Consider the following 25,778-nt stretch of genomic DNA (forward strand, 5'->3'; position numbering starts at 1 on the left):
CTTTTAACCAACTTACACTTACTAATGCATATGGAGCCAGTGTGGTTCCGCATATCTCAAACCACATGAATAATTTTTCGGACATTACAAATACTTGCCTTTTTAGATTTTTTTTCTCCACCTTGACTTTGCTTGGCTTTTCCACAACAAACATGATGTAGTGAGTAAGTTATTCCTCCTCACATCAAATTTCCCTCTTCTAAAAGGCATCAACCAAGTTGCCAAAGTGTGATCTAGGTAACTTTTACATGTTAAGGACAACCTAAATCACTTTTAAAATGGATTTTCTTTATTGTACAACATTCTAATACTGTATTTGCTGCAAAAAGATGTGGTCAAGAGGAAGGAAGGTGGTATGAGTTCAGCTTGGATCTATTTCATGATATTGCAAACTTAAGACTCTTAACATCTCTTTTCCCAGGAGAGTCTTACTCACCATTAATTCATTACTGGTGATGGGCTTTATTTTTGGTATACTCCAAGATGATTGCAATTATTATTAATTTCTTACCTGCCTCTCCCCATGGATTGAGGTGGGGAACAAAAACCATTACCAGACACATCAGTTCAGTTAAAACACACATCAGTTTAAAAGGACAAATAAGATATATACATATTAAAACAACCCACATTGAAAATTCAGAAACTCAGAGTCCCCAGTTACTTTGCCTTCTGCCTCTCTGCTCTTTTGTCCCACTTAGTTCGATAAGCAGAGCTTGGAAATGTGCCTTTTTCTTTGGACTACAATTCCCAAAATCCCCCAAGAAAAGCAAAGTAACTTTTGAAGCGTTGTTTGGAAGACAATGCTGGTTCATTGAGGTCACCTTGTCTTTTGCAATTTTCAGTTTGTGCTCTAACATTTCATGCAACAGAGTCCTCTTCCAAGCCAAGTGTTTTGACTTTATGGAGCAGCTGATCTTCATGAACTCTGCTCTGCAAGATGTGTCCCCTTTTCTCCAGAAGACGGTGGGAGATACTTCTAGAAAGGTTTAAAAGGAAAGGGCAGAATCAGGTGTCTCCTTGGCAAGGCACACTCTCTCAGCCTCAGAGGATAGGCAAAGGCAAATCCCCTCTGAATAAATCTTGCCAAGAATACACCTAAGGGCTATCATAAGTCAGAAACGACTTGAAGGCACACAACAAGAACAAAATTAGGGGGTTTGCACAAAGAGAAAGGCAGGACAAGTAAATAAAAACTGTAGTGTGTAAGGGCTGCCAGACAAACAACCAGTCTTTCTGTCTCCAGTGGCAGAAAACATTCAGGGAAGGTATCAAAAGCAAACCCAGGCATAGCTGTGAGCATGAAGAATTACCTCCTCCAAGTCTGTAGAAGGCTTCACTTTAACATCTGAAAGACCCGAGAAGAAGGGATTGATTTTCTCCTCTGCGACCACCTCTTTCTTCAGGAAAGCTTCATTAATCATCCTTGCTGCAGATTTACTGTCCTCCAGAAACGCTGATGCTTGAAGCCTGAGAGAGAACAGCTCACCCAGGCAAGCCTTAAGGGCCTTCGGTGCAAAGAGAAATCATAAGAGTTAAAAAATGCACACAAACATATACACACACAGATTTGCCTATATAATAGACCTACCAGCGTGGCGTAGTGGTTTGGGTTTTGGACTTTAGATTATGTCTCTGGAGACCAGAGTTCAATTAAATACATTGGCATAGTAAAAGTGTGTCCTGTATATACAATGGGAAAATCAAGGTCTACTTTTTGGAATGTATATATTTTAAAAACATTTTGAAGCCATGGATAGTTGAATTATTAAAAAATACATAAATAATCCATGGATATGGAAGACTGACTGTACCCCAGATCCCCCACAGTTAGAAGCATTTTTAAAAGAAGGAGCAATGGATTCCCAGCTGAGTAAGATTCTCTACCTGGTGAAAAAGTCTCCGGAAAGCTGGATTTGAGTCATGGCTGAGTTCGTTGGCAGCGATGTGGGCCAGACAGTGTACAAGGAGAAGAATAAAGCTACCCACACAGCTGAGGCATTCCCTCAAAACAAACAGCTTATGACCAGAACACTACGCGGGAGAGAGACAATAACAACAGTGAGCATGATGTTACTTTTTGGGATTGCTGCTCCCAGAATCCCCAAGCCACATGGCTATTTTGGGACTCATTCACTAGAAAGTAACTTTTCAAAGCTCCAGATTGGGACAGATCCTTTTAGTGACTCCAGGTTTCTAGTTTTTATGAAGCACTTCAACCTTGCAAGGCAACTATATCTCTTCTCTTTTCTTGACACTATTCTTTTCTTCATTTAGTGTCCACTGTTTTTGCAGCCCTTGGCTCTCTCCAAATTCCCTTATCTGCCATATTTCTGCCACTCACCTCCCAAAAATGGACTTTCCAGGAATGTATCCATACTACATGGTTATAGCAGTCTTGTAAACAATTTAATTGCTATGGCTCCAATTTACAGAATCCTGGGATTTGTTGAATCCATCACTCAAGAGCTTTGAAAAGGAGCGACTAGAGTAGCTGAGAATTCTAAGTCCTTGCCAAACTACAAATCCCTAGGACAGACCCACAATGATTAAAGTGGAATTGAACTGCTATAACAGTGTAGATACGGCTTTACAAGCCTTCCTGTATTGGAATACCAGCATGGGGCAACCACTTGCGTATCTGCAAATGTGCAGTGGCTGTTTCTTCAATCCCAGTGAATCATGGAGTGCATTAAAAGGACTGATGAGTAGCTACTCACCATCCAAGGGGGTGCAACCAAATGTGCAGCAGTTACACTTGTGGAACTCTGCTTACACAACAGTGAAGTCAATAGTGATGTTATGCCATGGCCAAAAGAGCACAACTGGAGGCATAAGGAAATTTAAAGTGTGTGTAAAAGACCAACAGGTTGCCAATATGTGCAATCCCCAGGTGAGTCCCAGGGCCAGCAAAACAGGTCCTGGACCCACCACACTTGCACATCTGGGAGAAGGACATACCTGGTAATAGAAAGTGTTCCGAAAGGCATTCCCTGGTGCGTTGCTTGAAGGGATGCTGGAAGCCAGACATAAGTCAATTTCTGGACCCTACAGTGAAAGGAAAACACCTGGAATGGTTCACTTCAAAGCAGGAGGGTCAACTGGATGAAAATTCTCTTGGAAATTTCTTTGCCTTGCAGGGGCTAAGCATATCCAAAACAGAAGCTACCTTGAATGTCCAGATACCTAGCATGTCGCACCCATCCTTTCAGTCGATTCTGTCTGCTTATTACCACTGAGCTCCACAACTTGCAGCCCATTTCTGCACAGTAGAAATAATGCTGTTTGACACCACTTTAAGTGCTGTAGCTCCATGCTATGGAATCATTGGATCTTTAAGTTTTGCAAAGTATGTAGCCTTCTCTGCCAAAGAGTTCTGGTGCCTCACCCCAAGTTACAGAATGGCAGTTAAAGTGGTGTCAAATGACATTATTTCTACAGTGTAGATTCCCCTACAGTTGGCAGCTTTATGTTCTGCTAGTGTGACCTAGGATCCTAGTTTGGAATTTGATGGTGAAGTGAGAGCTGTCTTTGTAACAGGTTGCCAGAGAGAGGCTGAAACATATAGAAAAGGGAAGAATAAAATCTGCAAGGAAGGGAAGATCTGAATGACAGTTATGTGGAATGGATGATTGTTCAGCTAAATGAAGAGAGCCATTCTTTCATGACCATTGTCTGTTTTTGTTGCATGCTGAAGTAGAGGTCTGAATGTCACAGGAGCATCATCACTTCATTGTGTTGCAGGTATAAATCTAGATCCATTAAAATAAATGGGGGTCAGCGTATGTTCAGCTTTCTCTCAGTACTCTAACAACAGTAATAACAAAAGTGACATTTTCTCCATATTCTGCAGCAGTATTGTATCATACATCTTCTATAGCTGTTTTGCCACTTACGCCAATAAGAGGCCTCAGGAATTGCAGAATGACAATGCCATATTGATAGATGACAAATTCCCTGGCAGAAAGGCTTGATGCAAGCAGAGGCACAAGCTCCCCAGATTTGGGAATCATCTGAATATCCATGATGTCCTGGAAAGAACTGGCTGTATCTGCAATAAAATGTAACACTGAGTGTATCTGGTCTATACGGTTCTGGCAGCTTGATGCCACTTTGACTGGGCACTTTGAAAATAAAACAAACTGAGATTTTTGTGATGCTGAACTCCTTGGCAAATAATATAGGAAGATTTTAGACACGGAGAACATATGTAGCTTAATATATCATAGTCAATATCATAAAGGCTCAGCTGTGTGTCATCTTGGTTCTTTCTAATGCAATTGCATGAATAAGAGTGGATACTTATTTGCAAAGGCAATGGGTTGGTTCTAAGCAAGCTATTGAACCAGGGGCTTTCCTTTTGCAAAGAACCTGCCCCTGGTGCTAAATTCATTCATTCATTCATTCATTCATTCATTCATTTTTATTTTTTGCCCACTAGAAGCAGAACACAGTGCACTGCAAAGGAGTTACCGTATTCTGGATATTGGTTGTCTAGAAGCCCAAGTGCGGATGCACACTTTCGGAATTGGCAATTCACTTCATTTAGAAGAGCGAGAATTTGGGAAGATGGGTTCCCATCCACTTCATTCCCACCTACACAAAATGGAGCAAAAGGCAAAGGCATTGCTGGTGGATTTATTGGCCAAACACATTTCAGAAGAGTTGGGTCTGTGTTACGGTGAAATCTGCTGGAAAACCCGGGTGCAAGATCAGGTAACATAACCATTTATTGGAATGCCTTACCAGACAGGAGTGGTTTGAGCTGAGGATTCAAGACAAAGATCCGCAACATCACCAGGAGTTCGGTCTGCTTCAGGATCTTGACATCTATGAGGGAGCAGCATTCATCTGGTGTTAGTTGTCTCCTCCAGGGCATAGAATGGCAGAGACATTAATATTGCACTCACTCTGGTTATGAGAACCCATGGGGTGAACCCATTGGTGTAATAAGAGGTGATACCCTGTTCACTTAGCTAACGATTGGGGAGCTTTGGGTTCTCCTGATGATTTGGGATCAACATTTCAACACTGCTTTATTGCTAGCGATGTTGGCTAGGCAAGCCTTTTGGGTACTGAAGCCTCAAACATCTGGACATGCAAAGTTTCCCTATCATGGCATTAACTTCGGGGCTATCCCAATCCCTGTCCTGATAACGAAAATTCAGGTGTGGTTATTGATCTGGGAGAGCTGCTCATAATTTAGTGGTACAACTAAGAAAGATCTGCATATAGAATCAAAGAGTTGGAAAGTACCCAAAGGGTATCTAGTTTAAATCCCTGCCAAGTGGAGGAATCCAAGCCTGAAGTACCTTTGAGAGATGGGCATCCAACAACTGTTTTAAAAACTTCCAATGTAGGAAGGTTCATCACTTTCCAAGAAAGTCTATTTCATTGTTAGGCAGCTCTTACTACCATGGACTTCTTCTTAAGGTTTAATCGGGATTTCTGTTATTGTTAGTGAAGGCCTACTTGCCACCATGGAGTACCATTTTTATTCTCAAAGCATCCATAGAAGACACAGGGCTCATGAATGAATGCTTTTATGAGAAGTAAGCAAGGCTATCTCAGCTCCCTATTAGGTGCCAACCAAAACCTACATTCTGCCAAGAGAGAGAAGACTTTGTCCTCCTCAGCCAGGTTGGATTGGCATTGTCCTTGCATGGATCCAATGTCAGAAGCTGGGAGACTTCTTTCTTGTTGATGGGAGTGTTTCCTCTTTCTCCCTTTCTCCATCCTCTCTCGACGCTTGTGCATCTCTTGTCGGAAGGCTTTGTCCAGGAAAGCCATTGTCTCGTCATGTTCTCTCAGCAATTTCTAACAAGGATTAGATAGTTGTGTGAACATCTGTCACTAAACCATGGTTCCTCTAAGGATTTCCCAAACTCCCAAGTTGGAGGAAGTGTAATGCAATGTGAACAGTCCCTCTGTTAAGGAGTTCTGCCATCAGTGGAACTAAAGTGTGGTGCCAACCCATAGTTTTGCTTGTATCTTCTGACAATGCTAGGATGGGGTTTCCAAGACTGAAACTGTACTGCAGTTTGACACCACTAACTGCCATGGCTCAATGCTATTGACTTCTGAGATTTGCAGTTTTGAGAGATATTTAGCTTTCTCTTTCAGAGTGTTCTGGTACCACAACAAACTATAAATCCCAGGATTCCGCAGGATGGAGCCATGACAGTGAAAGCGGTGTCAAATGGTATTTCTGCAGTGCGGATTCAGCCCACATCCATTTGTGACAATGTGCGTCACCTCTCTGAACAACCAAACCCCTTTTCTGCACCATCGCCTAGCAAGCAATGCTTCCCCCACTTTTCCTTTCACCTGCTTTGACCATTTCTTGAATTCTCCTCTTTCCAGCTGGTCTTGCAGCTTTGCTTTCTCCTCCGATATTTGGCCTCTGTAAGTCTCCTCCAGCTCTATCAACCAAGCTTCTTGGAATTTCTCCCACTTCTCCTTTCCTTTTCCCTCTCTTTCTTCTTTTTCTAGCAGGGGCTTTTCACTCTGCAGAATCGAAGAAGGAAAACACAACAACCCATGACCTTGTAGTAGTTGTTATTACCTTTACTTCATAAACCAATGCTCAAACCACTATGCTATGCTTGCTCTCTAACTTGGTCTAAATTGTCTTTAACAGGAAGGCTTAAAACATCAGTAATCTAGCACCCCTTCTCCTGCAAAGACGTAAATGTAACTAGCAATATTTGGACACATCCGTTCCCGCTCAATCTGGGAAACTTCATGCAGAGAATAAGAAAGGCTTCATTTTGTTCTTGCCATTTTACCTGGAGGGAATTGGGATTGTCTGAAGGACCTTCTTGTGTTTTAGGGCTGCTTAGGAAAGTTCTCAGTTGGTCTTCCAGCTCCTTGGTTTTCTCCTGCCTGAACTGCTGCAATTCGCTGGCTATCTGGTCTGCGTTCTCCAGACACTGCAGGATCAAGGCCAGATTTGGGAGAGATAGAAAGGAGTGGTAGGGAGACAAAGCATGAAAAAGAGGGCAGGGGTGATCAAAATAGGGCAGTAATTCTTTGCTAATTTTGTTCTTGAAGGAAGCAATGATCAGTTTTAGCAATTATTATCCCCTTGCAAGGAAGTCTTCAAAACCTGCATGCCATTATTTTGCACAAAATTCACAAGTCTAAGCTTATTTCTTCTCTGCTAGACCTTGTGGGTGGGCATACATGGGACTGGTTGTTATTCAGTTTCTGCCTTGCCAATAGATCTGAAATGTGTAGCATGATCTCTCACATTTCTCATGTCAAGTATAAGTGCAAAAGAGGCTTGCTAGAGGATATGAATTGCTCCTCATTTGAATCTGAATTTTCAGTGAGTTCCCCAGGTGTTGAATCTGATTCCCAAAAAACAGATCCAGTACCTTGAATAGTTCTTTTGAAATTCAGACTAAAAACCAGAGTGAATACATCACACCACTGACAAGGGATCCACAAGTCACTTGGTGTTAATGAAAGGTTTACTAATGGCTTGCAATCTACATATGCATAGGAAGCCTGCATATCCTAACTATGCTAAAGAATAGTTCAGGTAAAGAAATCTTTAATCTCAACCATCTCTCCAGAGGAAGATGTGGGAAGAGGGAGATGATGGACAGAGAGAGAAGAAGCCTTTGTGTGAGAGTAATTTCCTAAAAAGAAATGACTTGAACCACATGGTTTATTCACTAGTTTGCAAAAGCATTTACTACCATGCCGTTCAATCCTAGTAGTGAGCAAGTGGGAGGTTTAAATGAGAGGACACAGCAGAGTTTTCCATGCAGGAACTGAAAATCCCACTTGCTCTAAATAGCAATGGGGGAGATGGTGAGATTAAAGATTTCTTCTTTTACTTGAGCTATTCTTTGGGCAGGAGTTAGGATGCAGGCTTCCCATGTAGATTTCAAGCCATTAGTAGGCCTTTCATTAATTGCAAGCTACTTTATTGTTTTTGAGTCAGTTTCAGTAGCAGAGGAAGATACATTTTGATGAAATCTTCCAACAGGTTCCACTTTGCGTTGGCCAGATTCGCCCTACCCTTCACTGGACATGAGCTGGGCTTGTAACATTCAAGATTAGCCACCGTGTTTGTAGCCACCTGGTCTGAGGAATAAGCCTTCAGTCTCTGGACAGTCTCTTGGAATTGCTTCTCTCTCAGCTGGAGCATCTGAGATGCTTGCTGCAACTCCAGCACAGAGCAGGTATACGCCTTCTTCTCCTTCAACAGATGGATGATGGCTTTTGTGTTTTCATCCAGCATTGAGCCCTGAGACACAAAACATAAAAGCCGGGATTCAGAATGGCAGCCTTGGCCAACCTTTACCAATATGGCAGCCTTGGCCAACCATAAAGTCTCAGAGCATCCTTCTCAAGGAACCCAGAACTGTTTTTAAGGAAGGGAGGCTCAACACTGGCAGGCAGCATTTTTGCCTACTTATACGTAGATCCTTGCAGGAGGAGGGCAAAGTACTTCTTCTCATCCATTGCAAACATTTTAATAAGCACAACGTGTACTTAGAAGTTCCTTCCAAGCATTCATTGCAGCTAACTTCCAGGTAAGTGTGCCTAGTTTGACAGGGAGAGCCCCAATTAATCCCTTGTCATCCCACTTTTTCACTGCTTTTAAATAATAATAAATTTAATAATAAATTTTATTTATATACCGCCTTTCCAAAGGATCAAATTTCTCTATCCTCCTCCCACTTTTCCGCTTTGTTGTCAGTTTACTACAAGTGCTGTGAACTCAGTTTAAAATGCAAAAGTAGTTTGCATGCTATTAACTCAGCAGGGAAGAGAGGAGAGGAAAGGACAAAATCTTGTTCTTCCCAGTAGACTTTGGCAAAAGCAAACTGCTGCAACCTCTTTTCACTCATGCATTCTTCCACACGAATCCTTTGTCATCCTGACCACACTTGACATTGATTGATGTGTTCCAGTTTTCATCTATGGAAATTTTGGAGGGTATTGGATAGATTGCAGGCAGGAGGGTGCAACAATAATCACTGCCTTAATATTTCTTAATGGTGGGTCATTTAATTCACTGCTGATTGATAATTTCTGGGAAGGCTCAACTTCATAGGAGTCTTGGTGGTCCAGTTTTGCCAGATCATTTCAGCCCCCTTTGCTCCCCCCCCCCCCATTCTGGGATCTATAATCCTTTCTCAACATGATGTTGCCCAAATGTAATGTCTTCAGTAGCTGAAGTCAATATGTATTTGCAATCTAACATATCTACCTTCAGTGCTGGCTAAGGAAGATAGGAAATGTAGTCCAGCACATTTGGATGATGTCAGGTTGGAGAAGGATGTTCTGCAATTTTAAGTCAGCATCTATAAGGCCATAAGTAAGCCAGCCTTTTTGACAGCCAGTGCGCCATAGTGGTTTGAGGGTTTGACTACAACTCTGGAGGTCAGGGTTTGATTCCTCCTTGGTCATGAAACCCATTGGGTGACATTGGATAAGTCACACTCTCTCAGCCTCAGGGGAAGGTAATGGCAAACCTCCTCTGGGTAAATCTTGCCAAGAAAACCCTGTGATAGGTTCACCTCAGTGGAAATTACTTGAAGGCACCCAACAACAACAAAGTGTACTTACATCCAGGGCAGATTCTTCCATGAAGCTCCCATCACCTTGAGCTTTTATGGCTTCCTGAAGCCCAAGGCTGGCTTCCAACAGTAGAGCCGCTTGCCGCAAGTGCCGGCCACTCAGAAGAAAATACACCAAACAATCAGCAGGAAGATTTCGGTTCTGCTTTGTTGCTTCCTGGACAGCTTCTGTTTCTTTGGCTTCCAGCTAAACACACACAAAGAGGAAACACTGGAGAAACTGATTTTATAAAATTAGACTAGAAACCCTATCAGCCCCAGTTGGAAGGCAGATGTAGTTAGCATTACATTTTGGAGCTGGAGCTGGGATTTTTTCCCCATAAGAACTTATAGCATGGTTTCATCTACATTGCAGAATTAATGCACTTGACTCTGCTTTAATTGCCACGGCTCAATGCTATAGCATTCAGGGATTTGTAGTTTTGTGAGATATTTAGCCTTCTCTCTCAGAGAGCTCTGGTGCTACAACAAATTGCAAACCCCAGGATTCGATAGGATAGGGCCATGGCAGTTAAAGTGGTATCAAACTGCATTTTTTCTGCCGTGCAGATGCAGCCTAGGATTCAAATCTCTGCTAGGCTATGATTGTGTGACTTTGGAGACACACACACATACATTTACACATTGCCTGATCAACCTCACAGGGTTGTTGTTGTAAGGCTCAAAATGAGGACGAAGACATTGTTATCACGTCTTGAGCTTCTTGGAGGAATAGCGAAGAAATAAATCCTGAACTGTATGGACCTCTGGAAGGGAGTGCCAGTGTGGTGTAGTGGTTTGAGCTTTGGACGGAGACTCTGGAGACCGGGGTTCGAATTACCGCTCATCCATAGAAGACCACTGGGTGACCTTGGGCAAGTCACACACTCTCAGCCTCAAAGGAAGGCAATGACAAGCCTTCTCTGAAACCCTATGATAGGTTCACCTTAGGGTTGCCATATGCTGAAATGACTTAAAGGCACACAACAACAAATAACAAGGAGGGACATAACACAGTTCTTGTACCTTCTCCTCTATCTGCATTTGCAACTCCATCCTGATCAGTGCCTGCAGTTTTCGCAGCTGGGCTTCATCATTTTCATTGAAAGAAATGGACAAGTCTTCTTTTTCCTTCTGGAGAAAAGTCACAGCTCTCTCTACTTGCTGCTTTTCAACAGACTGAACCACGTCTTGGACCACGTTTTCCCCAGTGCGTAAATGTCCCAAGGCCTGCAATATCTCTTCAGGGAAAGTCCGTCTCTTAAGACACAAGTAAAAAGAAACACGCCGCAGTATTAGCAGGGTTTGGTTTCTTGGGAGATGTTGCTAATCCATAAAGGAGAGAAAGAGTATATAATATATATAATATTTCAGAGCAGAAAATGCTTTCCCCCCCCTGTGCAGAAATGTTGCTTTCTATGTAAAAATAATACTTACTGTGTAGGAAACTTGTTTTCTGCAGATTTTTATTTTGCACAGAACATGCTGGTTTTTGCACAAAAATGTGCATTTCCTTTTGCAGAGGGTAAGTCCAAAATGGAAAACAGTTTTCAAAAACCGTGTAGACAACTTTTTTTTTTGCAGCAAGAAAAAAAATGGGAACATTCAGGAAAGCCAAGAGAGAGTAGCATGGATCTACCTGGAGTTTGCTGTAATGATCCAAAACCCTGTGTTTGACTATTTGCTTCAGGGCTTCTTGCTTCACTATCTTCACTGCCGTGGCTTGCATTTTCTGTGCCGCTGATCCTGCTGGACTGAGCTTGCCCTCTAAAATGTGAGTTTCCTGTTAAATATGGGAGAAAATTCAATGCAAAGTGACATTCAACAAATTTGGTAAGGTGTCTGTATTTGACTAATGTTCGTAGTATATATGTACTTTATGTGTGGATATGAATGTTGGAATATGGTCATTTAATGTGGTCATTGACCAGAATAAAACTATCGATTGAATAAAGTTCCATGGGAAGCTAGGCTGGCTTTCTCCATGCTGGTCTTTCATTGCCTTGAGTCCCAACTTGGGAGAAAGGCAGGATAAAATAAACAAACAAACAAACAAATAAATTTGGATTAGGGGGTGGGACTTTTAAATGTCAACAACAATAATGTTTCTTGATCAGTCGGCTGACCATATCAACAATACAATGCAAAATACCAAGATACATATGCAGATAAATATAATCACTATCCTAAAACTCATATGTAAAAATTAACTAGAAAAATTAAAACACATGAAACCTAAATAAAATAGTAAATGTGATTTTAAAAAATAGATTGCAAGATAAAACAGTGAGGGGAGTGAGGTGACAAGTATAAAAAATTCAATCGGAGTATTTAAATAAGCTCATCACACTTTTAAATGTTGTAAACGCACATATAACGTGGTGGGAAATGATCAGAGGATGATTTCATAGGGAAGACAACATGACCAGAGGGACAGATTTGTCCCCAGGACTTGAAACTTCGCACTCTTGACACATGAGATTCAACGTTCTCCCATTGCGACTCACACTGTTTTCTTTTGCAGCTTCTGCACACAAGGAAGAGTCTGCCTTTTGCAGATCCGCACAGAGCAATGCAAGGTTTTGCAAGGTCTCTTCCAGAGAGAAAAGCGTGCCATCTTCAAGGGTGACTTCCTCGGGACTGAGTCCGGCATGTTTGGTTTCTTCCCAGTGTTGCTGGCTGAGCTCTTCTTCCGAGCGCCAGTGAAATCCAGCCAATTCCTTCAGAAGATTGTCCCATTCGCTGGCCACGTCTAGGTCCTGGCCAGGTCCCATTCCCTGGAAAAATGACATACAAGTCAAGGGAGTTTGTGAAAATGCACCCGATACTCCAAATGTCAATTTGCAGATTGGAGCACTGATGGTGATGTTTCCTCCTTCTCCTCCTCTTTATTTTTTAATCCGTCAAAATAAAGCACACATTTTAGTAAAAACACCTGGAAGACATACCAGTCTATCTAAAACAGATTCAATATTTGTAAAAACAATAAAATCAATATAATAATAATAATAATAATAATAATAATAATGTGATCTGGGGAGAACATACAAATTCAAAAATTGAGCTACTTGCAATCTGAATTTTGCCAAGAAACCAAGCAACAAAATGAATCTAAGAGACTCAAGGGAGCAGCCTTGGAAAAGCTGAATATTAGATGTTATATTAGATGGCTATACTACATTAGGTAGTTATATTAGATGTTTCTTATTCCTTTAATAACAGCATATGAAACAACAACAACAACCCACCATCCAAAATTGACTCTTTTTAAAAGTTCTTACAGGGCAACATCCATTGTTCAGGGAGCTTTGTTGTATCTGTCATCAAAGGGGATGCTGCAAAGGGAAAACCTTCCCAAGTTTCAGAATAATTAGATATCCAAAATATGACATTCAGTCCGTATGAAGAAGACATGGAAGACCCAATGACAGGGGAAACATTCAGATTGCAACGGAAGAATATTTCAGTCCTTTATACTGATCTGAGAAGTCACTCTTGTTTCATCAAAAATGCTTTGAATGGAAGACTGAAAATTTCAGCTAAATTGCTAATTAAGGCTTTACAAGGAAGTTTGAACCTTTATTAGACCAAAAAAAGAGACATTTTATATATATATATATATATATATATATATATATATATATAAATAAAAATAATTGGGTAGCTGTGGTCATAACCTACATTTACGCACATAAACTTTGCAAGAAACCGGAGCAAGATCCAAAAAGCAAACCAACTTTGTCATGGCCGCCACTCTCCTGTATCTCACCAGGTTCTTCTTCAGTCTGGATGATTCCCAGAAGCAAGAGATCATGTGGATTTCCTCCGCCAGTAAGGACAGCTCAAGGTGCAACATTTCGCTGGCATGCTTTTCCAAGAGGATCCTGGCCGAATTAAAAGCACAGTTATATCAAGAGGGACTGGTGGGCTTACAAATGGTGGATAGAAAAGGGATAAGTCCTTCAGCTATTGAAAAGGTAGTGGAGAGAGGCAGAAAGTAAGGAATATTTTATTATATCCATCCAGTGCCTCTCCTGTTCACTCCGTCTTTCTAAAGCCTTCTTCTGTTATCTCTCTTAGGCTGCATCTGTACTGCAGAAATAATCCACTTTGACCCCACTTTAATTGCCATGGCTCAGTGCGATGCAATTCTGGGAACTGTAGCTTTTTGAGACATTTAGCCTTCTCTGTCAAAGAACTCTGGTGCCACAGTGAACTATAAATCCCAGAATAGGAATTGCTCCGTGGAAATTAAAGTGGTGTCACCGTTGCTCTGCACCATGGAAGTTAAAGTGGTGTCCAACCGGATTATTTCTGATGTGTGGATGCAGCCTAAGAGAGATAACAGAAGAAGGCTTCAGATTGCAACCTTAGTTGGGCATGGGTTTATTTTTTTATTTTTATTTTCAGCTTTTGCCATACTGCAAACTACTGATGGCACAGACTAAATAGCAGAAAGAGGAGTAATATTATAATAAGAAGAATAAGGAGAGGAAGAAGAAGAGAAGGAGGAGGGGAAGGAAAAGAGGAAGATGGCAGCAAATGACTTAATGCAAGTTTTCTTTTTCAATTTAGCTTATTTAGCAAGATAGTCCAACGTAATGTGAGCGCCATCTCCTTACGATGAATAAACAACAAAGAGCTTTGTGGCACCTTAAAGACAGATGGGTTTTATCGAGCATAAGCTTTCCTGGACCACATCCAACTTGATGAAGTGGGCTGCAGTCTATCAAAGCCAAATAAAGTGTGTTAGTCTTTATCGGTGCCAAAACACTTTTTTATTTTTGCTGCAACAAACTAATGTGACTGCGTCTCCAGAAATCCATATTATGGCTCTTGACCCCGTTTTCTTGGGAATGATGACTATGTCTATTAGAATGTATGAGAGGGGGAAAGATTACAGTAGATCAGATGTAATTCAAGTGAACAACCCTCCAAAACAGCTGTTTCAATAATCATTTCAAAAATCTTCCATATGTATTAAGAATGAGAAAATAGGATGTGCTTTGCCTTGGAATTGGAAATTAATAATATGTGTCTGGAAATCTTGACAACGCATTCAGCGCTCCTCTATATATCACAACTAGTTCCAAATACAACAAAATACACACACAAAAATACATCTACCATTGATGTTGTTATAAATCATGGAAGAAGCTATCACCCTCTGGACTTCTTCCATAATCCTATGCAATTTCTACATAATCCTACGCAAGGGAATTCCTACGCAAACCCCATTTTAACATGGCTGCATTCCATGGTATTCTGGGATTTGTAGTTAACTGAGTTGCTAGAGTCTCCTGGTTAAAAAGAAAAATTAAATGCCTCTCCAAAGTACAAATCATATATAGTCTCTAGAGGGGATGTGGGTGGGAGTTTGCAACATTTTGGGACCCTCTGGTCCCATTTCAGAAAAGTCCATTTCCTTAAATAGGAAGTGAACCACAGCAACCACAACAAATGTTTCTGAATTTAAGATGGCCCAAAGGGGGATAAATGTGGTAAAAATGTACCCATCCGCACTCCTTACATGGCATTTGGGGAGGAAAATGCTTCTTTGTGCTGGAGTGTGATGGAAACGCAGCCCCAAGGTCTCCTGGGGCTAAGGTGGCCCCATATCTTCTGATAGTTGCCCACTCCTTCCCTAAAGGAACAATGGATCACTTTTCATATGGCTTTCCAGATTGGTGACCTTCCAATTTTATATAAGTGTACAGTTCAGCAATGGTGCCCCTCAAACATAAGCCCAAATTTTGAGGAGAACCTTCATCCACTCATCTCACCTTGTCTGGATTTCTTGCAGGAGCTGGGACCTTTTTGGTGTGGGCTGAGACAGTGGTCCTCCTGGTAAAAGCGATGCAACAATCGGGGCTGCACCCTGCCTTGTTTCGGTCCTAAATGCTTCGGCAGCAGCTTCAGAAACCTTGAGGGTGCTTCTGGATGAATAGCCTTTAGGAGAAATGAGGCAAAGCAGAAGATTTCCATTGAGGGATTATGAACACACAACATGGACAAGCATGCACAAATATAAATGGAGAGCAAACACACAACATGGACAAGCATGCACAAATATAAATGGAGAGCAAACACACAACATAGACTAGCATGCACAAATATAAATGGAGAGCAAACGCACAACATGGACAAGCAAACACAAGCATAAACAGATAGCTATAGGTGCTGGTTAACATATATATTGTCCAGGGCTGGCTTTAAATAGGATTGCCAGATTAAAAACTGGCAAAGACTCCTGTATCTTCAGTAAAGGTTGAGTCTCCCATATCCAAAATGCTTGGGACCAAAATTGTTTTGGATTTTGGGATGCCTGTATTTGTATCTACGCACACAATGAAGTATGGGAATAATGTGAGAAGTGAGATGAGATTTATGGAAAAAATGCTATTTACCTTATATGTGCATTGCAACATAGGAGATTGTGGGAATTTATGTTAAGTTTTTATATATAACGGTGTGAAAATCAGTTAAGATATTGAAGGAAATGTTATTAATTAAATAATGGAGGTGAGGTCAACATACGATTTGGAAGTCGTGCAAACAGAAGACATATTTTATTTAGTGAAAACGGCAAAAGTGGATGTTGTATTATTACAATTTTATTTTCAAATAAAGAAAATAGTGAGATATCTTGGAGATGGAGGTAGTTAGTACTTAATGCATCATGCTTAATGGCATCACCAGGAGCCATTCCTAGGTCTCAGGTTTTGGTTCTGAAAATTTGGGGCCTGGAACAATCCCGAACCCAATCCCAGTCTGTGGAACTCCCTTCTCTCTGTTTCTACTGGAAGAAAAGACCTTTTTATTCAGATTTGACAAGCTGAGTTGCTGCAGAAGGTTTTTTTTTTTTAACTGGATTGGGCGCTTTCTCTAATTGATGCATTTTTAATTGTGTTTTCAACCTGTTTGACGTTTCCACTATGATTGTTTTAGTGGATTTGATCCTTCGCTGCTTGTTTGCCAGAAGTGGTGGGATAAAAATCCAATCCATCAATATCTGGAACAGCTCCTAGAGCAGCTTTTTTGCCAGGTCAGCAAAATCTTGCTTTACATTGTTCCCTCTCCCATCATTTCCCATGCAGTTCAGATCTCCTACTGTCCAATAAGAAAATCATACAAAGATCCATTATATAACTAACAGTCTGATTGTACTTCTCTCACAGTTTATATGCTTGGATCCTCAGGGGAAGGGAGAATGAAAGGGTTGCGATCGATTTTGGCTGCTCACTGCCAAACGAAGGCTTGGAAACTTTCCCTAACAATTTCTGGTTACACGATTGAATTAAATGAGACGAAGAATTGATGCAGAGGGAAGCCATGGGAAAGATGCACTGTGAGTGTTTATATACCTCTGAATTAAAATCCTGTACTCAGGGGCCAAAGAGTTTTGAATAATGCAAGGGTGCAACCCACCAGCAATTTCTTCCTTGATTATTTTATAGTGCTGGAATTACTAGATGCTGGAGAGATGCCAGGCTGTGGAGAGGAAAGCTCACAGGGCACATGGCAAAAGTGCTGATCTTTTACGCCATGCGTAATGGGTACAAATGGATTCCAAAGAAGGTACTGAAAACTCACCAATTACCACTAGTAGCCTTGTGTGCCTCTTTAACTAGATTCCAAGCAGACCCTATTCCCTCCAACTGTCCTGATTTTGCAGGAATAGTCCTGGTTAAACCTTTGCCATCCCACTTTCCAGCTGCTTTTAAAATGCTCCCTATTTGCTTGTGGACTCCCACTTTTCTTCCTTCAGCTGCTGCAAATGGAGTACAAAGTGCAAGAATAGTTTTCACTCAACTCTGCAAAGGTAAGAGGAGAATAAGGATGAAATTTTGCCTTCCCAGTAGAGTCAGGCAAAAGCAAACTGGTGAAATCTTGCTTTTCCCAGTAGACTCGAGCAAAAGCAAATGGGTGAAAGCTTCTACTACTAACTTCTTTCTCTTGGTTAGTCTCAAAGGTGGCTTCTTCTGGTCATTTGATGGGTGGTTCAAAGTTTTGCAAGCAGAATGAAGGCCCAGGGCAGAACTCACCTTTTTCAGATCCCAGGCCTAAGAGCATCTTGGGGGACAAATGGCTTCTTTTGTTCTCTTTCAGCGCCTCAAGTACAGATTTGAGCAGCGGGATCAACTTATGGTTGATGACCTCCCAACTTCCCTGGGCTGCACCGGCTGCTGCACCGTAGAACCTCAAACCTGGGTAGTTCACAAAACACTGGGAAGAGCCAGAGTGGAGGTCCTATGGCAGAGAAAAGAGAAGGAAAGGTTGTTCAGTTTTATGCATAAAATGAACTAGCATGAATTTTGCACAGAATAAGTTCTTAATTTCAGCATTTTCTACCTAAGAAATGGCAGGAAATAATGTCTGCCTAGAGATATTATTTTCTATGCAGAAAGTGCATTTTTCAGCACAAAACAAACTAGCATGAATTTTGTGCAGAATAGGTCCTAAAGACCAAAGATTTTAATCGGTCCAGGATTCTTCTCATCAGGATTTTTCAATAGTTGAAATGCGTGTTGTTTGATTGTTTTGTGGATATTTTTGAATATTCTTTCCAACCCTGTTACTAGATGAATGTCTGAGTCACACCTATTAGTAAGCTTGTTTGCTATGTGTTCCTTACAGTCAGAGGAACCACATACCTTTGTCTGTAGGGCCACCATATCCAACAAGTATCGGAGATATTCCAGTCTGCAGTAGGCTCTCTCAATGTTGGCTCGCTGTTTTGTGATGTGATCCTCAAATACAGCCACGAGATGCAGACTTGTCTGGAAGGGGCAGCAAATTAGATTTGCAAAAGGTCAAAACATCTGGAGGCCAAAGTTTGAGAACCACAGGATCAGTCATTGCAGTGTTGCAGTTCTGGTGATCTCACCTTTCTAGACTTCTCTTGAACGGTCTCCAGAGTTTGGAGGCTCCTGCTCCGTTGCCGCTCTACCTCCTTCAACTGCATCTGGATCCGACCTTCTTCCAGCTGAACCTTTCGGATGAACTGCACCAGTCTTTCCAACATCTTCCTCAGCAAAAACCGAACTTTGGCTTCCTGGTCTCTCTCGTCCTTCTCAACTGTAGCCACCAAAGAGTATGTAAAACCTAGGAGTTTTTGCTGCCTGAAGTGGAGCTGCAAATAGCTCTCCTTCTCCAAATCAACATGCATAATATGAAAGTAATGGCTGGTAGCTTCTGTACCAGAACCATAGCCATTAAATAGGTTCAGAACCTTTGCTGGTTTTGGAATATGCATGATGGACCCCACCCTAGATGTTCACCAATGCTTGAAATCTGTGTTCCCCTACCTCTCATATGTAGAGATTCTTGGGAGTCCCAAAATGTTTTCAGGTGCCTGTTGGCTCCCCGTTGGGCTTCTTGGACTGAGGACTCTTCCAGGAAGCGACAGATTTCATCTGCAGGTTTTAATTTGTCCTGGTACTTTATCTGCATGGGATGGAAGGGTGGAAGGGAATGAAGAGAACCTGGCTAAAATAACACTCTGCTTTAGGACCCAAGAAAGAAGGGATGGGCTGCAGTAGCACAACGGTAGTGCATCTGCTATGCATGCAGGAAGGTAGAGCATGCTTTTCAGGCTGGCTGGGGGATTCTGGGAGCAGTAGTCCAAAAAAGTGATGTTTTCTAGTCCTAGTTACATTTGAAACTGATTACTCTCATGTCAGTGCATTTGGCTGAACACCAGCATCTTGCATGGCTTTGCGTAAGCTAGGACTAAAACCCAGAATGGATTTACTGCCTACTGACACAGGAGCCACTAGCAACACCAACGCAAACCCAAGTGACACCTTTTTCATCTTTCCTTCATTGGCGGCTTCCAAGATATCCAGACACAAGAACTCCAACTCTTTAAAGAGCTCTTCTTCCTTTTCTCTTTGGCTGAACCAGTAGCCTCGCTTAGCAATGATCTCCTTGTCCAAGGCAGCTGACTGTAAAATAAAACCTTCCTTTAACAGGTTTTGGTACCAGACAGCAAACCAGAGTTGGATGAATACTGGACATCTTCTCTTTGCTCCCTCCTCCCTCTCTTTTTCTAAATTGGAAGAATGGAAGTTACCAGATCTGGATCAGGACTTCCTCTTGGTAAACTTCCTAGGGACTGGACGACAGGAATGACAGCCATTGTCCAAGGATTGACTTGAGCCCCAATGACTGGACCCATCTCCCCTGTTATGGGGTCAATGGTTCTGAAGCCGATGGCAAGAGGAACTAAACCTACAAGTAAGCATAAGAGAACACTGGAGTTTAAGTAAGAGCCTATACATTTGCTTTTACAAATTTAAAGGTTAGATATCCCTGTGACAGAGTAAAACCCATAAAGTTGTGAAGTGTGTGTGTGTGTGTGTGCGTGCGTGCGTGCATGTAATACAGCTTATGAGAAGGCTGCCATAATGCTCCCCCTTAAAGTTGTTGGACTACAATAAACATGTCTTGTTCTCCAAAGCTTTCGGGATTTTAGTTTCATTTTTTTAAAAAAACAATTGTCTATTTTGTTGTATGTATTCGTCAGTTTACTTTATGTTATAATTCATTGCTTTTTGTAATTCGACCTGGATAGTTTGTTTCACAATTGTATTGCATTGTTTTATATTTGTGCAGGTGGAGTCTCCCTTCTACAAAACACTTAGGATCGGAAGTGTTTGGGATATTTTCAAATTTTGGAATACCTGCATCTACAGCATTTGCATATACAGTCGACCCTCCATATCCATAGGTTCCTTATCCATGGATTCAACCATCAATAACTTGAAAATATTATTTATATATATATATATATATATATATATATATATATATATTCCAAAAAGCAAACCTTGATCTTGTCATTTTATATAAAAGACACAATTTTACAACACCATTGTATTTAATGGGATTTGCAGATTTTGGTTTCCATGGGGGGTCCTGGAACCAAACCTCAGTGGATACCAAGAGCCCACTGTAGGTATATAATGAGATATCTTGGAAATGAAACCCAAGTCTAAACACAACATTCATTTATGTTTCATATACGCTTTATACACCTAACTCAAAGGTAATTTTATACAGTCTTAAAATAATTTTGTGCATGAAACCGTAAGAAAGCATTCCATGAAAAATCCATGAGAAAGGTATTGGCTTTTGGAATATTTTGGATTCTGGAATTCTGGATAAGGGAGGTTAAATGTGTATCGCTTTTTCCTTTCCCCGATGTATGTGTTTATGTGTGTTCGTGCGTCTGCTACCCTTTCCCAAAAGGAAGTTTCCCAAGCTCTGCCCATTGCCAACAGCAGCTTCTCCTCCTTCCATCACGTTCACTAGGAATTCAAGGGCCATGCCCTAACCCTGTTCTCACCTTCACCATTGGCATTGTCCATGGTTCCAGCTAATGGGATCGGCTGTCCAGTTTTCCAGTCACATTCCACTCCCAGGATGGGAACCATCAAACCAGAACCTCCGGGATCCGGGATTTTCATCCCAAACACAGCAGGCATCCAAAGTTCTGTGCCAGGATATTTGATCATCCCTGGCTCAGTTGAAATAGAAACAAAAATGCAAATGAGTCAGAACAATGTTGAGTACTATCATCATCTGGGAAGGAGAAAACGAAAGAGGGAGAAAGAGAGAGCTTGGAAAATAACATTTTTAAAATAATGACATTATTTGTAATGTATTGCCTTTTGCAGTTAATAAATTTGCAGTTAATTAAATGTTATACTCCAAAACAAAACAATTGTCTTCTCTTACCTATTGTCTGAATACAAAAAAGGCCCCAGGTTTAATTTTACCTTTTTAGTTGTGCATTTCCAGATTCAATGTATTTGGACAATTTGTATTTTAATTTGTCTTGTATTCTTTTTAATACTAGTCCCTTCCTTCCCCTACATTATGGTTGGTTTTTTTTGGTCTGTTTAATTAGATTGTATAATTTTGGCGGGGCTGTTTAATTATTTTGTTTTGGCCTGCATGCAGATTGTGCTTAACAATAACAACAACAACAATAGAGATGATGGTGATGATTAATCATAATAACAATGATAATAATATAGAGTTATACTGGCTACTAGTAGTATACTGGTTGCATGCATTAAATGGCATCCACCCATAATACAGGTTATACTGGCTACTGGTAGTGTACTGGTTACATGCATTAAATGTCATCCACTCATAATACAGGTTATACTGGCTACTAGTAGTATAATGGTTGCATGCATTAAATGTGACTGCTGTCCCATTTAGGTTGCTCTAATTTCCCCCTCCATCATATATATATATATATATATATATATATATATAGCCATTGTTCAAAAACCTACCAAGTTTCCCACCAGTACTCTTGAGACGAGAAGCACACTCTTGCTGTTTCTCTAGGTTTTGTAGCCAGTACGTCAAATAATCCAGTTTCTGGGATAGCACTTTCATCATGCCTTCCTCTGCCACCTTGAGGGATGTTTGCCCATCACCAGCAGGGCACCGATCCTCCCAAATGTCATCTTTGTACTCTCTGAGGGCTTTGGCCACCCGAATCTGAGCAATGAGTAGATTGGCTTCCAAGACCACCTTGTAGCCTCCGGCATGGGGAGCCACCTTGCCTTGTTGGAGGCAAAGGCCTTGCACCCGAGTGATCTTTCCACTCAGGGCTTCCACAAAGGAATCTCCAATAAGCAGGAGGTTCTCAGAAGAGCCCTGCAAACCCCCCAGAGGAATGACATCTCCTGTGTTTAGAAAACCAGATGAGAAAGATTAGTTTGGATGTTCACTTTCTCATGCCATTTTAATGCTTTATCTTAGCACTTGGGGTGCATCTACACTGTAAAAATAATGCACTTTGGCACCACTTTTTTGGCTCTATCTATGGAATCCTGGATTTGTAGTTTTGGGAGGCACCAGGACTCTTTGGCAGAGAAGGATCCAGTTTGGAAGAAACTGCAAGTTGAGACCAAACTGGCTGAGATTTCATCCGGTAAAAGAAAAAGCTTATAAGGAAACATGCGCCACGCCCCCCAAGGTCCACTTGGCCTGGAACAACTGGATCAGAGCCACAATGGCTGGGATGTCACCTTGGGACCTGTGAAGGATCCAGACCTTGTATAACTACAAATCCCAGGCTTCCATAGGATGGAGCTACAACATGTAGTGTTGTCAAAGTGTATTACTTCTACATTATACCTTTGATAAATGGGGGCGTTTCATCCTAACCTTGTGTTTCCAGGGAAACTAGTGTGAATTTGGGAGCTGAGCAGGGTCAGCCCAGGTTAGTACCTAGATGGGAGACCATCAACAAATACCAGGTGCTGAAGGCTGCATTTCAGAAGAAGGAACTGGCAAAACCACCTCTGCCCAATGAAATTCATGGGGTCACCTTAAGTCAACAGGCAACTTGAAGGCACAGACACAAACACAATTTTTTGAACATTTCCAGCAACAGTATGAGCAAATCTAAAGCAAATTGGTGCCTTCTCTTTTTTGGTCCTCTTTTTTTGGCAATGTGTAAGTTGCCATTCCTGAAAAACACTGCAACTTAACAGCCTCCTTCTGTATCCTGTTTGTAAATGCAAAACCAGGTGGAGAAATCAACCCAACAGCACACAGCCAGAGAGTATAATTTCTACCTGTGTTGCTATCCACACCGACTCCAAGGATCGGGACGATTTTGCCTCCTTCCGTCGCTCTCATGGGCCCACCAATTTCAAGCGGAGTCACCGTTCCTGTTAGAGGATTCAGGTATGTCCCACCCAAGGTCATCTTTTGGCCAGTTTGGGGATGGATGGTCACAGCAAGTATTGGCACCTCTATCCCTGAAGCTGGATCATGCATGAAGCCTCCTAGTTTGAACACCTTCTCTGGCTGCAGAATCGGTAAGTTACTTTTTACAGGCAGGCCAGTGTTGGGGCACATGGGATACGGAATGTAGGGGAAGATGGGTCTTGCTGTGTGATGAAGCTCATCTAAGTAGAGAAACCAAGCAGAGCCACAGATCATATGACAACACATTTAGATTGCTTGCTTGCTTGCTTGACTGATCAATATCCTGTCTTCCTTCTGATGTGGATTATAAATAAAATGCAGCTAAACCCAATCATCATAGCAATACGACTATTACTACTACTACTACTACTACTACTATCCTGCCTTGAATCCCATTGTGGGAGAAAGGTGGGATATAAATAATTGAAATAAATAAATAAGTACATATAAATGTGTAGCAATGAAAAATGAAGAATCAGTGTGGTGTAGTGGTTTGGGTGTTGGACTACAACTCTGGAGAGCAGGGTTCAATTCCCAGCTTGGCCATTAAACCCACTGGGTAACCTTGAGTAAGTCACATGCTCTCAGCCTTAGGGAAAGGCAATCCGTATTCAGCCAACACCATCCACCATATAAAAGGCATATCAGTGTAGTTATATAGGCAGCAGGATCATGAAGCATGGCACTTACCAGAAGCTAAGTCAACCATGGGAATCAGCTTAGAGTTGATGGGACTGAAACCAATATTCCCAGCTACAGGGAGTACTTTCCCGGTGCCAGGATGGAGAAAATGGTCTGGAGGTATGAGCTTCATGGACTGGTTGGCCAACAGCATGACTGCATCATCTCTGGGTACTATCAGTCCAGTGGTTGCAACCTGGTGCAGAGCATCATGTGCCTTTACAGAGCCATCTGGTCCTGAGAACAGTAGTGGAGAATAAGTAATAAGGGCAGGTGCCTCTGTAGTTTCAAAACACTCGTATTAACAACTGGGAGATTGGAGAAGGGTCAATATTGCCCAGGTCAACAACAACAACAACAACAACAACAACAACAACAACTTGAATACCACTTTAACTGGCTCCATCCTATGGGAATCTTGGGATCTATAGTATATCAAAATCATAAATTCTAGGATTCCAAAGGATGGAGCCAGAACAAATAAAATGGTACCTAAATGCGATAATGTAGTGTGAAAGAGATCTGTCTTGACAATGAAGACCCAATTCTTCTTTCAGAAAGCCAAATTTCCATTTTTGGGGGGGAAGGTGTCTACTTACCTACAAGTTCCTCCTTGGTGAGCAGCCTGGTCTTTTCTTTATTCACCAGTTGACCCCCAGTACCTTCTCCCAGAATCCCCCAAAGCATGAGCCTGTGGCTTTCTTTGATGATGAGGCTGGACATTTGGTTGCTGGCAGCATCTATGAGGTTTAATAACCTGTAAGCAGCATGAGAAAATGTACAATATAATAAACCTGGAAATTCATAACCAATTTCCTTCAGTGAGAAAAGATACACTACGTTTCTCATCTATCCATTGCTTTGCTATTCTATGGAGGGTGAAGGAATTTGTACTTTCTAATACAGGATATGTATCTAATATAAAAAGTAGGATGGGATTTGTTGCTATAAAGAAGCAGCATTTTAGTGTAATAATAACTCTCAGTACAATTTAAAGTGCTAGAAATTATTAATGCACTGAAATGCTTACGGATCTGTCTATCTATCTATCTATCTATCTATCTATCTATCTATCTATCTATCTATCTAATTGGCCTAAATTTCATTTAGGATGGACCCACTGAATCAATGGGTCAACACTTATGTATGTTCCATTTGATAAAATGGGTTTACTCTGGTTAGTAGTCATTGGGTTTGGGCCACTGTATTTGCTGATATGTATTTATTGCATTTCCTTTCTTTAAGAATGCACATGAAGACTGGGGAAAATATGCAGGTTGAGAGATCTGGGAAACTGTCGTCCAAAGAAGTAACTTTCCAAAGTGCTACTTTGGTGAGAGGTCCATTGTTAATATTAACCTATAGCCATCTACCCTTCTTGAAGACATAGAGATGATAGTGGGTTGTGTTATTATATTATGTCCTATTTATATGAGAGTCAGTATGGTGTAAAGGCCAATGATAGGTTCACCTTGGGGTTGACATAAGTTGGAAATGACTTGAAGGCACACAGCAGCAGCAGCAACAACAACAATAACAACCCATTTACAATTTGCCTTTGGTATCTGCTAGGGTTTGGTTCCAGGACTCAACATGGATACCAAAATCTGTGGATGCTCAAGTCCCATTAAATGCAATGGCATAATAAAATTGTGTTCCTTAATGGCTAAATTAGGTTTTCTCTTTGGAATTTATACATTTCCAAGCCATGGATGGTTGAATCTGTGGATAAAAAAACATCTTTGGATACTGAGGGCTGACTGTACATAGCCACTT

The 25,778-nt window shown here is 41.3% G+C and overlaps 1 protein-coding gene across 1 annotated transcript; it reads right to left on the bottom strand.

Annotated features, from left to right (window-relative positions):
* Window positions 1-415: 415 nt before the first annotated feature.
* On the bottom strand, window positions 416-24,725 carry LOC149306946 (uncharacterized). Its single transcript, XM_089538043.1, has 28 exons — window positions 24,602-24,725; window positions 24,012-24,239; window positions 23,186-23,521; window positions 21,890-22,288; window positions 20,929-21,099; window positions 19,654-19,811; window positions 19,385-19,525; window positions 18,887-19,025; window positions 18,466-18,656; window positions 18,233-18,358; window positions 17,624-17,828; window positions 15,362-15,527; window positions 13,348-13,462; window positions 12,086-12,355; window positions 11,218-11,361; window positions 10,605-10,838; window positions 9,589-9,786; window positions 8,093-8,260; window positions 6,789-6,932; window positions 6,328-6,507; window positions 5,601-5,817; window positions 4,747-4,830; window positions 4,474-4,596; window positions 3,897-4,051; window positions 2,962-3,048; window positions 1,888-2,034; window positions 1,314-1,508; window positions 416-979 (listed from the first exon to the last, which is right to left on the bottom strand). The coding sequence occupies exons 1-28, from the start codon at window positions 24,723-24,725 to the stop codon at window positions 920-922; spliced, it is 4,905 nt and encodes a 1,634-aa protein (XP_089394169.1). The 3' UTR covers window positions 416-919.
* Between the last annotated feature and the right edge of the window lie 1,053 nt (window positions 24,726-25,778).

The sequence above is a fragment of the Sceloporus occidentalis genome, unplaced genomic scaffold, assembly GCF_023333645.1.
Source record: "Sceloporus occidentalis isolate IW3139 unplaced genomic scaffold, rSceOcc1.0.p SCAF_9, whole genome shotgun sequence".
NCBI lineage: Eukaryota > Metazoa > Chordata > Lepidosauria > Squamata > Phrynosomatidae > Sceloporus > Sceloporus occidentalis.